The sequence below is a fragment of the Trachurus trachurus genome, assembly GCF_905171665.1.
Source record: "Trachurus trachurus genome assembly, chromosome: 6".
Lineage (NCBI taxonomy): Eukaryota > Metazoa > Chordata > Actinopteri > Carangiformes > Carangidae > Trachurus > Trachurus trachurus.
The window spans coordinates 32,791,910-32,806,209 of record NC_139897.1 but is presented as its reverse complement, the minus strand read 5'-3'; the positions used below and the strand labels follow the sequence as shown (position 1 = coordinate 32,806,209).

At 40.0% G+C, this 14,300-nt stretch overlaps 1 protein-coding gene across 1 annotated transcript; it reads right to left on the bottom strand.

Annotated features, from left to right (window-relative positions):
- Positions 1-2,244: 2,244 nt before the first annotated feature.
- asb15a (ankyrin repeat and SOCS box containing 15a) lies at positions 2,245-11,556 on the bottom strand (the record flags this gene model as incomplete). Its single annotated transcript, XM_083974426.1, has 9 exons — positions 2,245-2,446; positions 2,975-3,128; positions 4,153-4,696; positions 6,718-6,889; positions 7,870-8,115; positions 8,877-9,035; positions 10,178-10,309; positions 11,316-11,353; positions 11,459-11,556. 9 exons carry the CDS (start codon positions 11,554-11,556, stop codon positions 2,289-2,291), a joined length of 1,701 nt encoding a protein of 566 aa, XP_083830552.1. The 3' UTR covers positions 2,245-2,288.
- Positions 11,557-14,300: the final 2,744 nt, after the last annotated feature.

Sequence of the window (14,300 nt, the reverse complement as noted above, 5' to 3'; positions counted from 1 at the left end):
TGAGCTCCAGCTATGAAACTACTAACTGTTGTTGTAGTGAAACATCTCAGTTATTCAGCTGTGTAGGAGCTGAAGCAGGGTGGAGATTATCTCCTCTCTAGTTTTTGTTGGCAGGAGTGTTGTCGGCGTCTATTTATAATCACATGTGCTCATTTTACAGCCGTGCGTGCTCTTAACGGAGCTCATCAGAGAAAAGCAGCTGCTGCCAGATGTGATCAATAAGGTCGATCTGTTGGTGTCGGTGCTGTTTGTTGCCATGCAGCTGTTCCCGTCCTTAACACTGCTCAATATAAAGGTAAAGGTACTTTATTTGTCACATATACAGCTAGTACAGTGAAATTCTTATATACTATACTCTAAATATACAGCTCTGGAAAAAAAAATGAAGAGACCACTCCCAAAATGATCAGTTTCTCTGGTTTTACTATTTATAGGTATGTGTTTGAGTAAAATTAAATTACTTTTTTTTTGTTTTATTCTATCAACTACCAACAACATTTCTCCCAAAATTAAAAAAAAAAATATTGTCATTTAGAGCTTTTATTGGCTAATGACTAAACTAGTCTAAATAACAAAAATATTTTGTTTACTACTTTTCAGACCTTGAATAATAATAATAATGCAAAGAAAACATGTTCAAATTTATTCCTAAACAACACAGCAAGAATATTTTAACTCAGGAAAAGAAAAGAATGACTGTCATACACGTAGAGATGCTTCACATTTTGTGAAAGTGCTCTCTTATATTTTTTAGGAAAAAAATAAGAGAGCACTTTCACAAAATGTTTCTTAAAAGCAAAAAAAAAAAAAGACTTGATATTTTTGTTATTTAGACTAGTTTAGTCATTAGCCAATAAAAGCTCTAAATGACAACATTTTTTTTTGGGGGGGGGGAGAAATTTTGTAAGTAGTTGATAGAATAAAACAAAAAAAATAATAATTTAATTTTACTCAACCACATACCTATAAATAGTAAAACCAGAGAAACTGATCATTTTGGGAGTGGTCCCTTAATTTTTTCCAGGGCTGTATATAAATATAATCATCATTAATTAAAAATCATTAATTAATTGCCACCCTTTGCAGTTAGGATGTGGCAGCTGGTGCATGTGCAGACGTCAGCTGATAGAACAGGTTTATATTTGTGTGAAAAGGAAACAGAAAGAAACTGAAGATTTAAATCTCATTGAATCAACTGAGGAATCCTGTGGTTGTAACACATTCCTCGTTTTATTGTCTCGCTCTAATGTGTGTGTGTGTGTGTGTGTGTGTGTGTGTGTGTGTGTGTGTGTGTGTGTGTGTGTGTGTGTGTGTGTGTGTGTGTGTGTGTGTGTGTGCGCTGTGCTTTGTTTTAGCACATTAGCTCTCACTTCCACAGTCGTTCAAAACACCGTGACCTTGCTCTGGTGTCAGGTTCCTGGGTGACCTGCCAGAATCTAGAGCCGTATCATTGTTGTTGTTGTTCTGCAGGTCAGGAGGTTAAATTTAGTCGGTCATCAAGAGGACACAGATCACACTGTGTTCACATGGTCCTAGTGTTGTGTTGTGTTGTAGTTGCAGTTCCTCCAGCGGCCGCTAGATGGAGATAAAGGACCCGCCATCACCAACACTTTGGTTCAGACTGAAATTCTCCACTGTTAATTGGACTGGCATTCAGTTAGTAAGGAATGCCATTTTCACATGTTTAATTATGTTATTTGGAGACTTTAATTTGATGCAGACACTCCAGAGGAGGAATTACAGGGACCTTACTGACTCTCTGACCTAAAGAAAAGGCCATGGTTTTCATTTATTCAGTGAAATACCTCCACATTTGGTTCAGTATTGATGGTTCGCACAAAAATATATTGTAATAACATAAAGGTTTAATAAAATACAGTAAAAACATATTTACAAAAGTCAAAAATGTAGAAGAATCGGAAAGATCCAAAACCACCGACCATAAATCAGTGGGTACAGAGACTGAAAAGGGTCGACACAATGGAGCGAATGACTGCAAGTCTACAACTGAAAATGGACACTTTTGAACAAAGGTGGAACTGTATTACTCTCTATTTGGAGGACTAATGGAGGAATATGGGTTATTGTAAGACTGTCATACATCTCTAAGATTGATATTGTACTGCTGTTATTCCCTTTGGTGCAAAGCTATGTCAGTGAATGTTTTGTTTTTGTGGAAAAATGAAAAATAAAAAGTAAAAAAAAAAAAAAAATGTAGAAGAATCAAAGAAAAACAACCGGTTGCTAATGTTTAAGACTCAGTGGATGAGGAGGAATCGAACCCTCAGTCAGTCCTCCCTGCAGATGACTTTGGCGTACAGGTCGCTGTCTTTGAACAGCAGGTAGTCCCTCAGCCGGTTGGGCAGGTGGACCGACGTCAGACCGGAGCAGCTCAGGTGTTTACGGATCACCACTCTGCTCAGGTGGGACAGAGAGCGAGGGTTACCTAGGAAACAGAGGACACAGAGGACACGGTTGGTTCGTACCGAGGACACTGCAAAAACTCAAAATCTTTCCAAGAATATTCATCTTATTTCTTGTCAAAATGTCTCATTTCTAGTCAAAACTAATCTCTCTCCACTTAAAATAAGACTCATCACCTAAAAATTAACTTGTTTTTAGATCATTTTCACTTGTTTCAAACTAATTTTCTCTTGAAGAGAGAAAAGTAGAAAAATCTGCCAGTGAAAGCAGGTTTTTTGTGCTTGTAATAAGAAAGAAAAACTTGCTCCACTGTCAGATTTTTCTACTTATTTCAAGTGAAAATATCCTTGAAATAAGTAAAAAGTGTCTAAAAACAAGCTACTTTTTAATGTGATGAGTCTTATTTTAAGTAGAATGAGATTTGTTTGGACTAGAAATGACATTTTGACTAGAATAAGACAAATATTCTTGGTGAGATTTTGAGTTTTTGCAGAGGAGGAGGCGACATTGATTGAACGCATCAAACTGACCAGCTGGATGTTGAACTCACCCGTGGTCCAGTGGATGTGAGGCCACTCTTTGTGCTTCTCCAGGAGCTTCCTCAGTTTCCCACAGAGAGAAACCTGACCAACGTACTCCAGGAGCACGGACACAACTCGACCCACCAGGTTCACGAGCCAGGAGACGCTGACGAAGTCACAGAACTGGACGAGATTCATGAGACACACAGGTAATTAATTAATACGTTTAGGCAATTTACAAAGGATAACCATTTATTTAACTTGACTCGAATCCTCTTTTATCTGTAATAAACACTGCAGCCTCTAGGCGTCACCAGCAGGAGTTTAGGTTTGACTATAATCCAGTATTTAATTTGGAAAGGGAAAAATCTCAATCTCAAAAAGTGAGAGACTTATTTAGACGTCTTATTCTGACCGACCCACAGTTCACAGGTTAAATACATTCCTTTTATTGTGATATAAGACCAAAAAAAGCTGCAGATCCACCGAATGTTTGGTATTGATGGTTTGCTAAATGTTAAGCGAGGAGCTCCATTGAGGCCACCGTCAAATAACATACACCAGACTTTAAATTCATAGCAAATCTTCTAAATGTTGCTGCAACTGCGGCAAAATGTATTCAGTTCATTGCTGATCCATGACTCATCCCTCCACCAAGTTTGGTACAAACAGGTTCTGTATATTTTTCATAACCTTAGAGACAAATAAAACTCCCTATGTTCTCTACTGAGCATCAGTCTGTCAGTCTGGTCTGGATGGTAAACACCATGAATATTATTTATTCTGTCTTTTGCATCAAGATCCAAACATTATTTTCTGGAAAACTGATGCGATACAATACGATACGCTATGATACGTTATGATACGATACAGTATGATACGGTATGATATGGTATGATACAATAGGGTAAGATGCGATACAAAACGATACGATACATTACGTTACATACGATACGATATGATACGATAGGGTAAGATACGATACGATACGTTACAATGCGATACGATACAGTATGATACGATAAGTTACAATACGATAAGATACAGTACGGTACGATACGTTACAATGTGATTCGAAGCGTTACAATATGATACGTTACGTTACGAATTTACCTTTGGGGATTAATAAAGTAATTTTTATCGTATTTTATCGTTTTTTGATTGATGCTGTGAAACATAATTTCACTCTTTGATTTAAAGAACTCACTGCTACTTTTTCGTCCCGATGTTCTGCGTAGTCACACTCGCTGAGCTCCTCCCAGTCGTCGTCGTGGTTACAGCAGAAACACTTTGCGGCGTCGTAGCCGTTGTTGAGCAGCAGCCTCATCATCACCTCGTCCCTCAGGCAGTACTGCAGCGCCGTGGGGAACGCCGTGTCGTTCACCACCGTGAAGTAACAGTTCACGTCCGCTCCGGCCGCCAGCAGCAGCTTCACGATCTCGTAGCGGCCGGACCGCACTGCCACCAGGAGGCAGCAGAGGGGGTCCAGGTCGGGTTTGGCTCCGCCCTTCAGCAGCATCTCGGTGCAGGCGGCGTCGCCGTTGGAGACGGCGAAGTACAGCGGGGTTCTCCTCATGTCCCCGTAGTTGTCGGAGATGTGAGCGGCCAGCAGCGCGTCGACGTCGAAGCCTCTCTGCAGCAGCAGCTCCAGGCAGTGGGCGTGGCCTCCGTCGGCCGCCGAGTGGACGGGGCTGTGGCCGGACAGACGCAGCGCCCGGCGCGTGGTGATGGGGATCAAGATCCTCAGAGCTCTGGGGAAGGAAGGTTCAGGTTCAGGTTCAGGTTACTTTATTGATACCCAAGGGTAAACTAGTTTTACAGTCGAGATAAGTCGAGATAAGTCAAGCAACAGAAAACGAACAATCAAATCAGAAACAGGACATTTAAAAAGAACACATGCACATAAAACAAGAGACAGATTGGGCTCGACAGAAAGTGCTGCAGTTCATGAAATAAATATAAAATGTAAAAAACATGAAACTAAAAACACATAATTGAAATACTTTAAAAAAAGAAAAATTAAAAAACACCAAGAGCAAAATTTCCTACAAGTTGAGAGTAAATATGTAAATAAATAAAAGCAATGAGATAAATAAAAAAGGGCTCCGAAAAAGTGACTTGTGCAGCTTTTGTGCAAACTACAGCTTAATGTTTACCAGTGTAACTGCAGCTGGAACAAAGCTGTTTTTATAACGTTTTGTTCTGCAGTATGGGACTGACAACCTCCATCCAGAGGGAAGAAACTGGAATTCACTGTGCAAAACATCTCAAAACATGAACGAAACTGGACGGTCTGAACATTTCAGAGTGCAACGTTTTGAATGTGACTTTTTTAAAGTAATTTTTTCTAAAACTGATCTAAAGTAGTAGTAGTAGTAGTAGTAGTAGTAGTAGTTTATTCGATCTTTTTACACAAAATTGTCTACAGTTGAGCATCAATCACAGGCAGTCAACCTTCCATAAAACCATCATTCATTCAACTAGTTCTTAAAGGGACAACGAGGAGTTTCTCCGTCGGCAGAACGAAAAATTCCGCGACAATAAAAAAAGTCTCATATTAATGTGGATGAATCTACGTTACCACTTGTTAATGGTCCATTTTAGATAAATCTATGGTTTTGTCTCTATGGTTATTTTGTTATTATTAGTGGTGGTGGAAATGCTGGTTGAGCCGACCAGCGTTTCTTTACTTTCGGTTTCGTGGCGAGTCATGAGAATAACGCCGCCGAATCACCGTTTATGGTGGGAACTACGACGGTATGTGATCGTCTTCCAACCTCTGACTTTAATTCTTGATGAATGAAAACATGAGTCTGTCTTGCACCGGTCAAAGAATTTCACGGTGCGGAGGCTCATAAATGTAGTGTGGAAACACTTCACTTTTCTAAAACTCCTCGTTGTCCCTTTAAATAGATGGAAAAGGTGTAGGCTGAAGCTATCTAGCTTATAAATACCGACCTTTTAATTCAATATTCCATTAAATCCATTAGAGCTCTACATGGTTTCAAAGTCATAGAAAGAAACAAGTATCCAATAAAATAAGTTGAGAGATAACAACATAAAGTCATGACGGACTGACCTCTTAGAATCTGAAGAGTTAAAACCATCAATTTTCTTATGGACATTTGGTTGAAGAAAATAAAACTGTAACTAGATGCTAAAATCTGAAGAATCATGGCAAAGCTCAATGTTAGAGTCTGAAACCTCTGAACACCAGAGTCTCTGAGTGTTGGATCATTACCCTCGCTGCAGGAAACAACGGTATCGCAGGTGATTCATTCCAGCTGCCATCAGACTGTACAACACCAGTCTGACCCATAATAACCTGCACTCTGGACTCTATTTATTCTTTAAATTATTGCACTACGATTCTGCCAACTTTTGCACAAGCCACTTTCTCCATTACAGTCCGTTACCTCACCCAGTTGTACTTTTAAAGTTTGTTTCTTTTCTGCATAATTTATTCCTGTGTATTTTTACCTTCCTCACTCATACAAGCCATACTTTTACTTGTCCTTCATGACCACCCACACTGTGCAATATCTTTGACCAAACAACATGTATATATAGTTCTCTACTTCAATATTTTTTTGTACATAACAGTACATATTGTTTATATTCTCCTTTATATTTTATTCCTTTTTTCTTCACGCATCTTGTACTCTTTGCTGCTGAGAGAATTCCCCACATGTGGGATCAATAAAGAGTCTTATGTCTTATTACGTGGTTCTACATTTGAGCAGGTAAAGCTTTGTTTGATGGACCGACTCACAGGTAGTGGCCCTCGTAGGCGGCGTGGTGGACGGGCAGCTGGGAGCTTAGGTTGAGGATGTTGGGATTCGCTCCGTGCTGCAGCAGGATGTCGATGCAGTCTGGATTCCCAGAACCCGCGGCGTCGTACAGGACGCTGTCGCCGTTGGGCGCCTGAGCGTTTACATCAGCACCTTCAACATGAAAGCAGAACAGTTGATCAGATCTGGATCTTTCTTCACTTCGTCCAGCTGAAAATCCCGTCTGGTGAACAACATTCATCCACCAAGATGAAGCAAAAGCTGCTTATGATCCTTCTAGGAACCAGTTTGCTGAATCACAATTATTTCAGAGATACAATGGTCCAGTTTAACGACACCCAGTTACCACTGATGTACAATCCTGTCACGATACAGGAAATGTTGGACTTTTAGGATCCAAGTCTGTTCTTTTATCTGTTCTTTAAGTTTCTGAACAGGGTCTGAGGAAATCTGGTACAACCAACAAAGGCTGCAGAAGAACTCTTCTTTTCAGGTCTGAGATTAAAAAGACTGGGGAATTAGAAAGATTGGAGATCCAAACTCCAGGAATGTCCTGATATTAAACCATAATTATGAATCATTTTGTATTCAGAACAAATTGATGATGATCAAATCCATTGTTCACATGGAGGTAGTGGGAATGGGACAACAATCGACATAGGAGGAGTTGAGAGGTGTTGTGGGGAATTGTGCACTGCAAAAACTCAAAATCTTTCCGAGAATATTTGTCTTATTCCTAGTCAAAATGTCTCAACTAATGTCTCAACTTGTCAAAACTAAACTCTTTCCACTTAAAAGAAGACTCATCACCTAAAAATTCACTTGTTTTTAGATCATTTTCACTTGTTTCAAACAAATTTTCACTTGAAATAAGTAGAAAAATCAAAAGTTTTTTGTGCTTGTAATAAGAAAGAAAAACTTGCTCCACTATCAGATTATTTCAAGTGAAAATATGCTTGAAAGAAGTAAAAAGTGTCTAAAAACAAGCTACTTTTTATGTGATGAGTCTTATTTTAAGTATAATGAGATTAGTTTTGACTAGAAATGACATTTTGACTAGAAATAATACAAATATTCTTGGTAAGATTTTGAGTTTTTGCAGTGTGAGGAGTTGTGAGGAGTTGGTGGTTCACCGTGTTTGATGAGCAGCTCCAGCACCTCGGGGTGGCTGTACTCTGCAGCGATGCCCAGAGGAGTGACTCCGTACTGGTCGGCCTCGGAGACTCGGCCTCCGTTCTGAAGCAGCAGCTCCATGACGCGGACGCAGCCGCACCGCGAGGCCTCGTGCACCGCCGTCCACTTCTTCAGACACACCTGCTCCACCCGCGCTCCTGCAGCCATCAGACAGGAAACCATCCGCCCTGATCCGGCTCTGACCGCTGCAGGGAGGACGGACAGGTGAGGACGGACAGGTGAGGACGGACAGGTGAGGACGGACAGACCTGGACAGACGACCAACAGGTGAACAGTAGGCAGTGGCATGCACAGGAGGGGGGCAGAGGGGGCGGTCACCCCCCCTTGTGGCCCAATTGTTGAAAAACGTGTGCTAAAGTGTCCCCTGGGAGCCTAAACACATGCGAAAGTGCTCTCTAGGAGCCAAAACATGTGCTAAAGTGCCCTCTAGGAGCCAAAACATGTGCTAAAGTGCCCTCTAGGAGCCAAAACATGTGCTAAAGTGCCCTCATGGCAACCAAAACATGTGCTAAAGTGCCCTCATGGCAACCAAAACATGTGCTAAAGTGCCCTCTAGGAGCCAAAACATGTGCTAAAGTGCCCTCTAGGAGCCAAAACGTGTGCTAAAGTGCCCTCTAGGAGCCAAAACATGTGCTAAAGTGCCCTCTAGGAGCCAAAACATGTGCTAAAGTGCCCTCTAGGAGCCAAAACATGTGCTAAAGTGCCCTCATGGCAACCAAAACATGTGCTAAAGTGCCCTCTAGGAGCCAAAACATGTGCTAAAGTGCCCTCTAGGAGCCAAAACATGTGCTAAAGTGCCCTATAGGAGCCAAAACATGTGCTAAAGTGCCAAAACGCGTCCTCGCCACCGAAGAGGACGTGCTATGTGCCTTTTTTTTTCCTTTTCGCCCCTGCCCTTCAAAATGTCTGTGCATGCCACTGACAGTAGGAACAGATGTGTTCTGACCTAGAAGCAGCGGAGACTCGTTCTTGGTGTTGGTGGTGTGAGGAGAAGCTCCGTGGTCCAGCAGCATCTTCACGTTCTCCTCCAAACCGGCGTTTACGGCCAAGGTGAGGAAGGTTTCACCCTCGGGAGTCGTTTCCTCCAGAGTCAGACTGAACGAGGCTGAAACACACAAAACAACCTTCACTTCATTTCACCGAGTTCGGCTCAAAACTGAACCTCTGCACCAAGAACAACTGTTTTACAATACAGCCTGATGGAGAAACTCAACATACAATATTATAAACTTAAACTGTTCAAGATTTCTCTAAAAGTTGGTAAGATCCTCTCATTAGGAGTGTAATGTTGATCTCAGAGCAACAAAACATCATAAAATGTTCAAAACGAGGAGCGCGTGTTTTGGCTGTTGTTGTTGTTGTGGTTTTTGCGTCTAAAGATGAATTAGTAGCTTATTTCTGTTGTACCATATGAAACAGCATACAGGTTTTTTTTATTTATTTTTTTTATCATTGTTTATTTTGTTGTTGTTTTTTCTTGGGTTTGTTTGTTTTTTGTTTTGTTTGTTTGTTTGTGTGTGCAATTTGTAATTTTATTTATTAAAAAAAAAAAAAAAAAAAAAAAAAGTATAGATATAAAGAATATTTACATACTGAATAAAAAAAAAAAAAAAAAACGAGGAGCGCTACGTGGACTCCTTTCTCAAATCTAGAGGTGGTCTTTGGAGAGGGATCCCAGGGATGTGGAAAAACAAAGAAAAACCTCCAAGGCACTCTCTTGAGTTAATAAAAATGCCTTTAATTAATCTGGCATTGTCACAATGACATGTTTAAAATGACTACGACGCGTTTCGGCATCAAGCCTTCATCAGGGAGTCAAACGTTTTGACTGTCAAACTGTTTGTTTTTCCACAAAACATCAAAAATATTGAAAATAAAAACACAATTATCTTAGATCCAGATTTAATGCTTGAAATATCAATCCTTTAGCATGAATGACTGAATTAGAATTGTTTATAGCGAATCAATTGGGGGGAAAAAGTGGGTTTGAAGGGGTATGAGTAAATATAAGCTTATATATTTCAATGAAATGTTTTTAATAATCTCCAAAAAACTAAATATTGGTGTTCTGTAGCCTATATATAATGGCTTTTGATAATGAGTTGAAATCCAGAAGCAAACTGGTTATCTTGGTTTCTATCTGAGTTCTATTTGAGTTGAGTCGTCATGACGTCAGCCTCTGCTGTTGTTGTGCTGCCATCTAGTGTTTGGTCATATGATGAGATGAAGTTTGGACCTCTTACCCACCGTACAGCACCGCCTCCAGCACCGACACCTGAGGCTGCACCGCCGCCCGGTGCAGAGGGAACCAGCCGCGCTCGTCCACCGCACTGAAGGATGCTGGGAGATCTGAGAGCTGCTGCAGAGACGACATGTCGCCTGCAGAGACAGAGAAGATTTTAGTACTGTAAGAGCCAGGTTGTAAAATTCATCATCATATCATATTTGAATATATTAATAATTATTATGTACTATATGTGACAACCATGGGTGCAGATCCCGGGGGGGACTGGGGGGGACATGTCCCCCCCAATTTCTGAAAAACATGACTTGCCCCCCCCCCAATAAAAATACCTCAAACTATTCAAAATTTAACAAATGTATTTTCAGACTTCACATTCTTCACATCTAAAAATAAATTATTGAAATGGTGGAACAAATAAAGTTTGACAAAAATATTTCTGATTCCACATCCCATCTCTGGTCTCCTCCAACATCAAAAATAATGAAAATAAAAACACAATTATCTTATCAAATTGAGAAAAGTCCAGATTTAATGCTTGAAATATCAATCTTGTATCATGAATGACTGATTGTTTATAGCAAATCAGTTGGAAAGAAAGTGGGTTTGTATGAGTAAGCTTAGCCTATATATTTCAATGAAATGTGTTTAATAATCTCCAAAAAAAACTAAATATTGATGTTCTGTATATCTAATGCAAATGAATGGGTAGTTTCTTAGACGCTGATGATATCAGCAGGCTTTAAAAAAAACGACCCCCCCCCCAATCTTAGGGCTTCATATTTTGATATTCATCCATATCGATTAATCATGCATAAAGTTTCATACACGGACACACATACACATGGAGAAAAGGGAGATGGTGAGAAGAACTGGGGATCTGGGAGGGTCGGTGGGGGGCGAAAGATAAGAACGTGAGTAGATATTATATGTCCGAGACCCTTTAAATTATAATTTACTACTATAACAGCAGTGATACGGCTGTTGGCTGTTTAGGACAAATACACAAGAAAGGTATAAGCACAATAAATGATTCCCTGTGCAGGACTTTTTGAATGATATGCCGAGACTCTGCGGAGTTGTTATTTATGGTGGCATGGTATGAGTTGCATATGGGCAAAAAAAAAAAAAAAAACCTTGTACCTCGTTCGATGGCGTCTACGACCTTCACAGCTTCAGTCCTGAACAAACAAACCAGAAGATCAAGGTCAGTTTAGTTTTTAGAAGGAAAGGAAACACGTCATGTGACCGGTGGATGGAAGGAAGAAGCTGCTTCCTGTTGGTACCTCCTCTCTGCTCCCGTCAGCTGACACGACTCCTCTATCATCATCTGGACATCTCGGTCCAGGAGGTCGTCTTCATCCATCCCATCGGCTGCTTCCATCATCTGATTGGTTAGATAGATAGATAGATAGATAGGTAGGTAGGTAGGTAGGTAGGTAGGTAGGTAGGTAGGTAGGTAGGTAGGTAGGTAGGTAGGTAGGTAGATAGATAGATAGATAGATAGATAGATAGATAGATAGATAGATAGATAGATAGATAGATAGATAGATAGATAGATAGATAGATAGATAGATAGATAGATAGATAGATAGATAGATAGATAGATGTGTTTGTCTCTAGTTGTGTAGATTCTGTGATGATTTACTTCACCGCTGCAAACAACACTGAGTCACTAAAATGAATTGATTTAGATTTTCCTCTCAAAAATGCAAGAAGTTTATTTCTGACACCTCATTACAACAAAAATCCTCAAAAATGAAAATGTTACTTGAGTAAAAATATGTAGCCTAAATAAAGCTATGAAAAATGGAAATCATTATTGCTCATAATGTGTAAGCAGCATTTTGGTTTTGCAGATTAGTGTTTGATGCCAATTAAACTATTCTATATAACTGACATTCTGATCATTTCCTTGAATATTTAAAGAGACAACGAGGAGTTTTGATGAGCCTCCGCACCGTGAAATTCTTTGACCGGTGCAAGACAGACTCATGTTTTCATTCATCAAGAATTAAAGTCAGAGGTTGGAAGACGATCACATACCGTCATAGTTCCCACCATAAACGGAGATTCGGCGGCGTTATTCTCATGACTCGCCACGAAACCGAAAGTAAAGAAACGCTGGTCGGCTCGACCAGCATTTCCACCACCACTAATAATAACAAAATAATGATAGAGACAAAACGATATATTTATCTAAAATGGACCATTAACAAGTGGTAACGTAGATTCATCCACATTAATATGAGACTTTTTTTTATAACCAAATAGAAACTCCTTGTTGTCCCTTTAATAATAATTTGATATTTAATTGTCAAAAAAAGAAGAAACATTGAGGTCACCAGCCCAGAATACTTAGTCATTTCCAGCCAAGAGTCCACATTTCAAAAACATCTTAAAAACAAAATGAAAAAGCAAAGAAATTCTCACGTTAAAGAAACTGGAGCCATAAAATATTTGATATTTCTCAAATGATTTCCTGGATTCACAAATGAGAAATAAATTTTCTGTATAACTCAATTCATAAATAACCCAATAAAAGAGTCTGTGATTAACTCAAACAGAGGTCATTGGTGTCGACGTGAGTCAGTTTCAGCTCTTTGACTTGAACCAGCTGAGTGACCTCATTAGTCAAACAGCTGTAAACAGCTTTGATCCAGCTGTTCTGAAGGAGCTGAAGTATTTATTCTGAAATGTTGTGAATGGACTGAAAGTAGACAGTGTCAGAAAATGGAAAAACTTAAATTTAAAGTATAAAGAACCTCAGTAAACACACAGTGACTCCATGACAGGTTAGCACTTAGCATCGAGCTCAGACGAAGCTCTCCACTGTTTCACACAGAGTCCCACACCAAGCGACCTCCTTCCTCTTCCCTGAGCTCAAATAGTTTTACTATCAGCTGTTTCCATGACACTTTGACCTCTGACCTCTTTACTCAGATACAACAACACAACACTGACGCCTCGGCAGCTTCACACACACACACACGTCTGAGCTTCACACCGTCATCCTGTTGAGTTGAGGAGAATCTGAAAACTTGAAACCTGAAATCTGAATTTAAATCCAACTCACCGGAGAATAAAGTCAGAGCTGAAGTCACAGGACGAAGCAGCAGCAGCAGCAGCAGCAGCAGCAGCAGCAGATCAGTGTGTGTGTTGTAGCTCAGCTGCAGCCCTGCACACACACACACACACATTACACACACACACACACACACCACAGGGCTATTTATAGGTGTCACCTGTTGCAGTGTGTTTAACATGCAGGCCTCTGCTCCTAATGCAGAGTAATGTGGCTCTGCTCACACTCTCCACAGCTTTAATGACAAACAGTAACCAGCCGGACGCTCCCATGAATATTTATCACGTCGTTATGATTCATCAGAACAAAAAAACACAAGAGACAGAGACGGAGACAGACCGCCGGTCGCCGCGGTGACAGGCGACAAGAACTGTGATGATTAAATAAGCGAGAGGCCGGAGAGAGAGAAGGACTGGTGACACATTCACAGCTCTGAGCTCTGACCTCCGTGTTTTCATCTTGATGAACAAACTGAGACGTTTCTCGTGTCTCCACATGAAACAGACCGAAGCTTCAGCTTTAATATTCAGATTTAATGCTTTAATCAAATGATCAACAATCAATATAACAACCAGCACTGACAGACGTCAATCATGTCAAATGAAACATTCACACACAATGAGAAAAACAACATTCATCAATACATCCCATAAAAAGGCAAAATAATAAGACAATAACTCTTTTATAATAGCTACACATTTTTAAGCATTAATTATGCACAAATTATGTAAATGAAAATATTTAGGTACTACAATGGCATAAATAGTCGTACAACTATAAAATTTGGCAGAGAGTATCTTGACACATAGGGGGAGGCATGAAAAAAAGATTCTGGGGTTTGTTGCAACTCGATTTTAAGATATCACCCTCAACATCCCAAAAAAGACCAAAAAAAGTACTGTTCGCCTGACAAATTCTCATGGAAATTATTATTTTTCAGCACTTTATGGAGAATATCTATGCCTAACATGTATATGGAAAATTTCCTTAATTCATAAGCTTCCATTTGAGTCCAAGATAGCCTTTCTACTAGCTACTGGAAA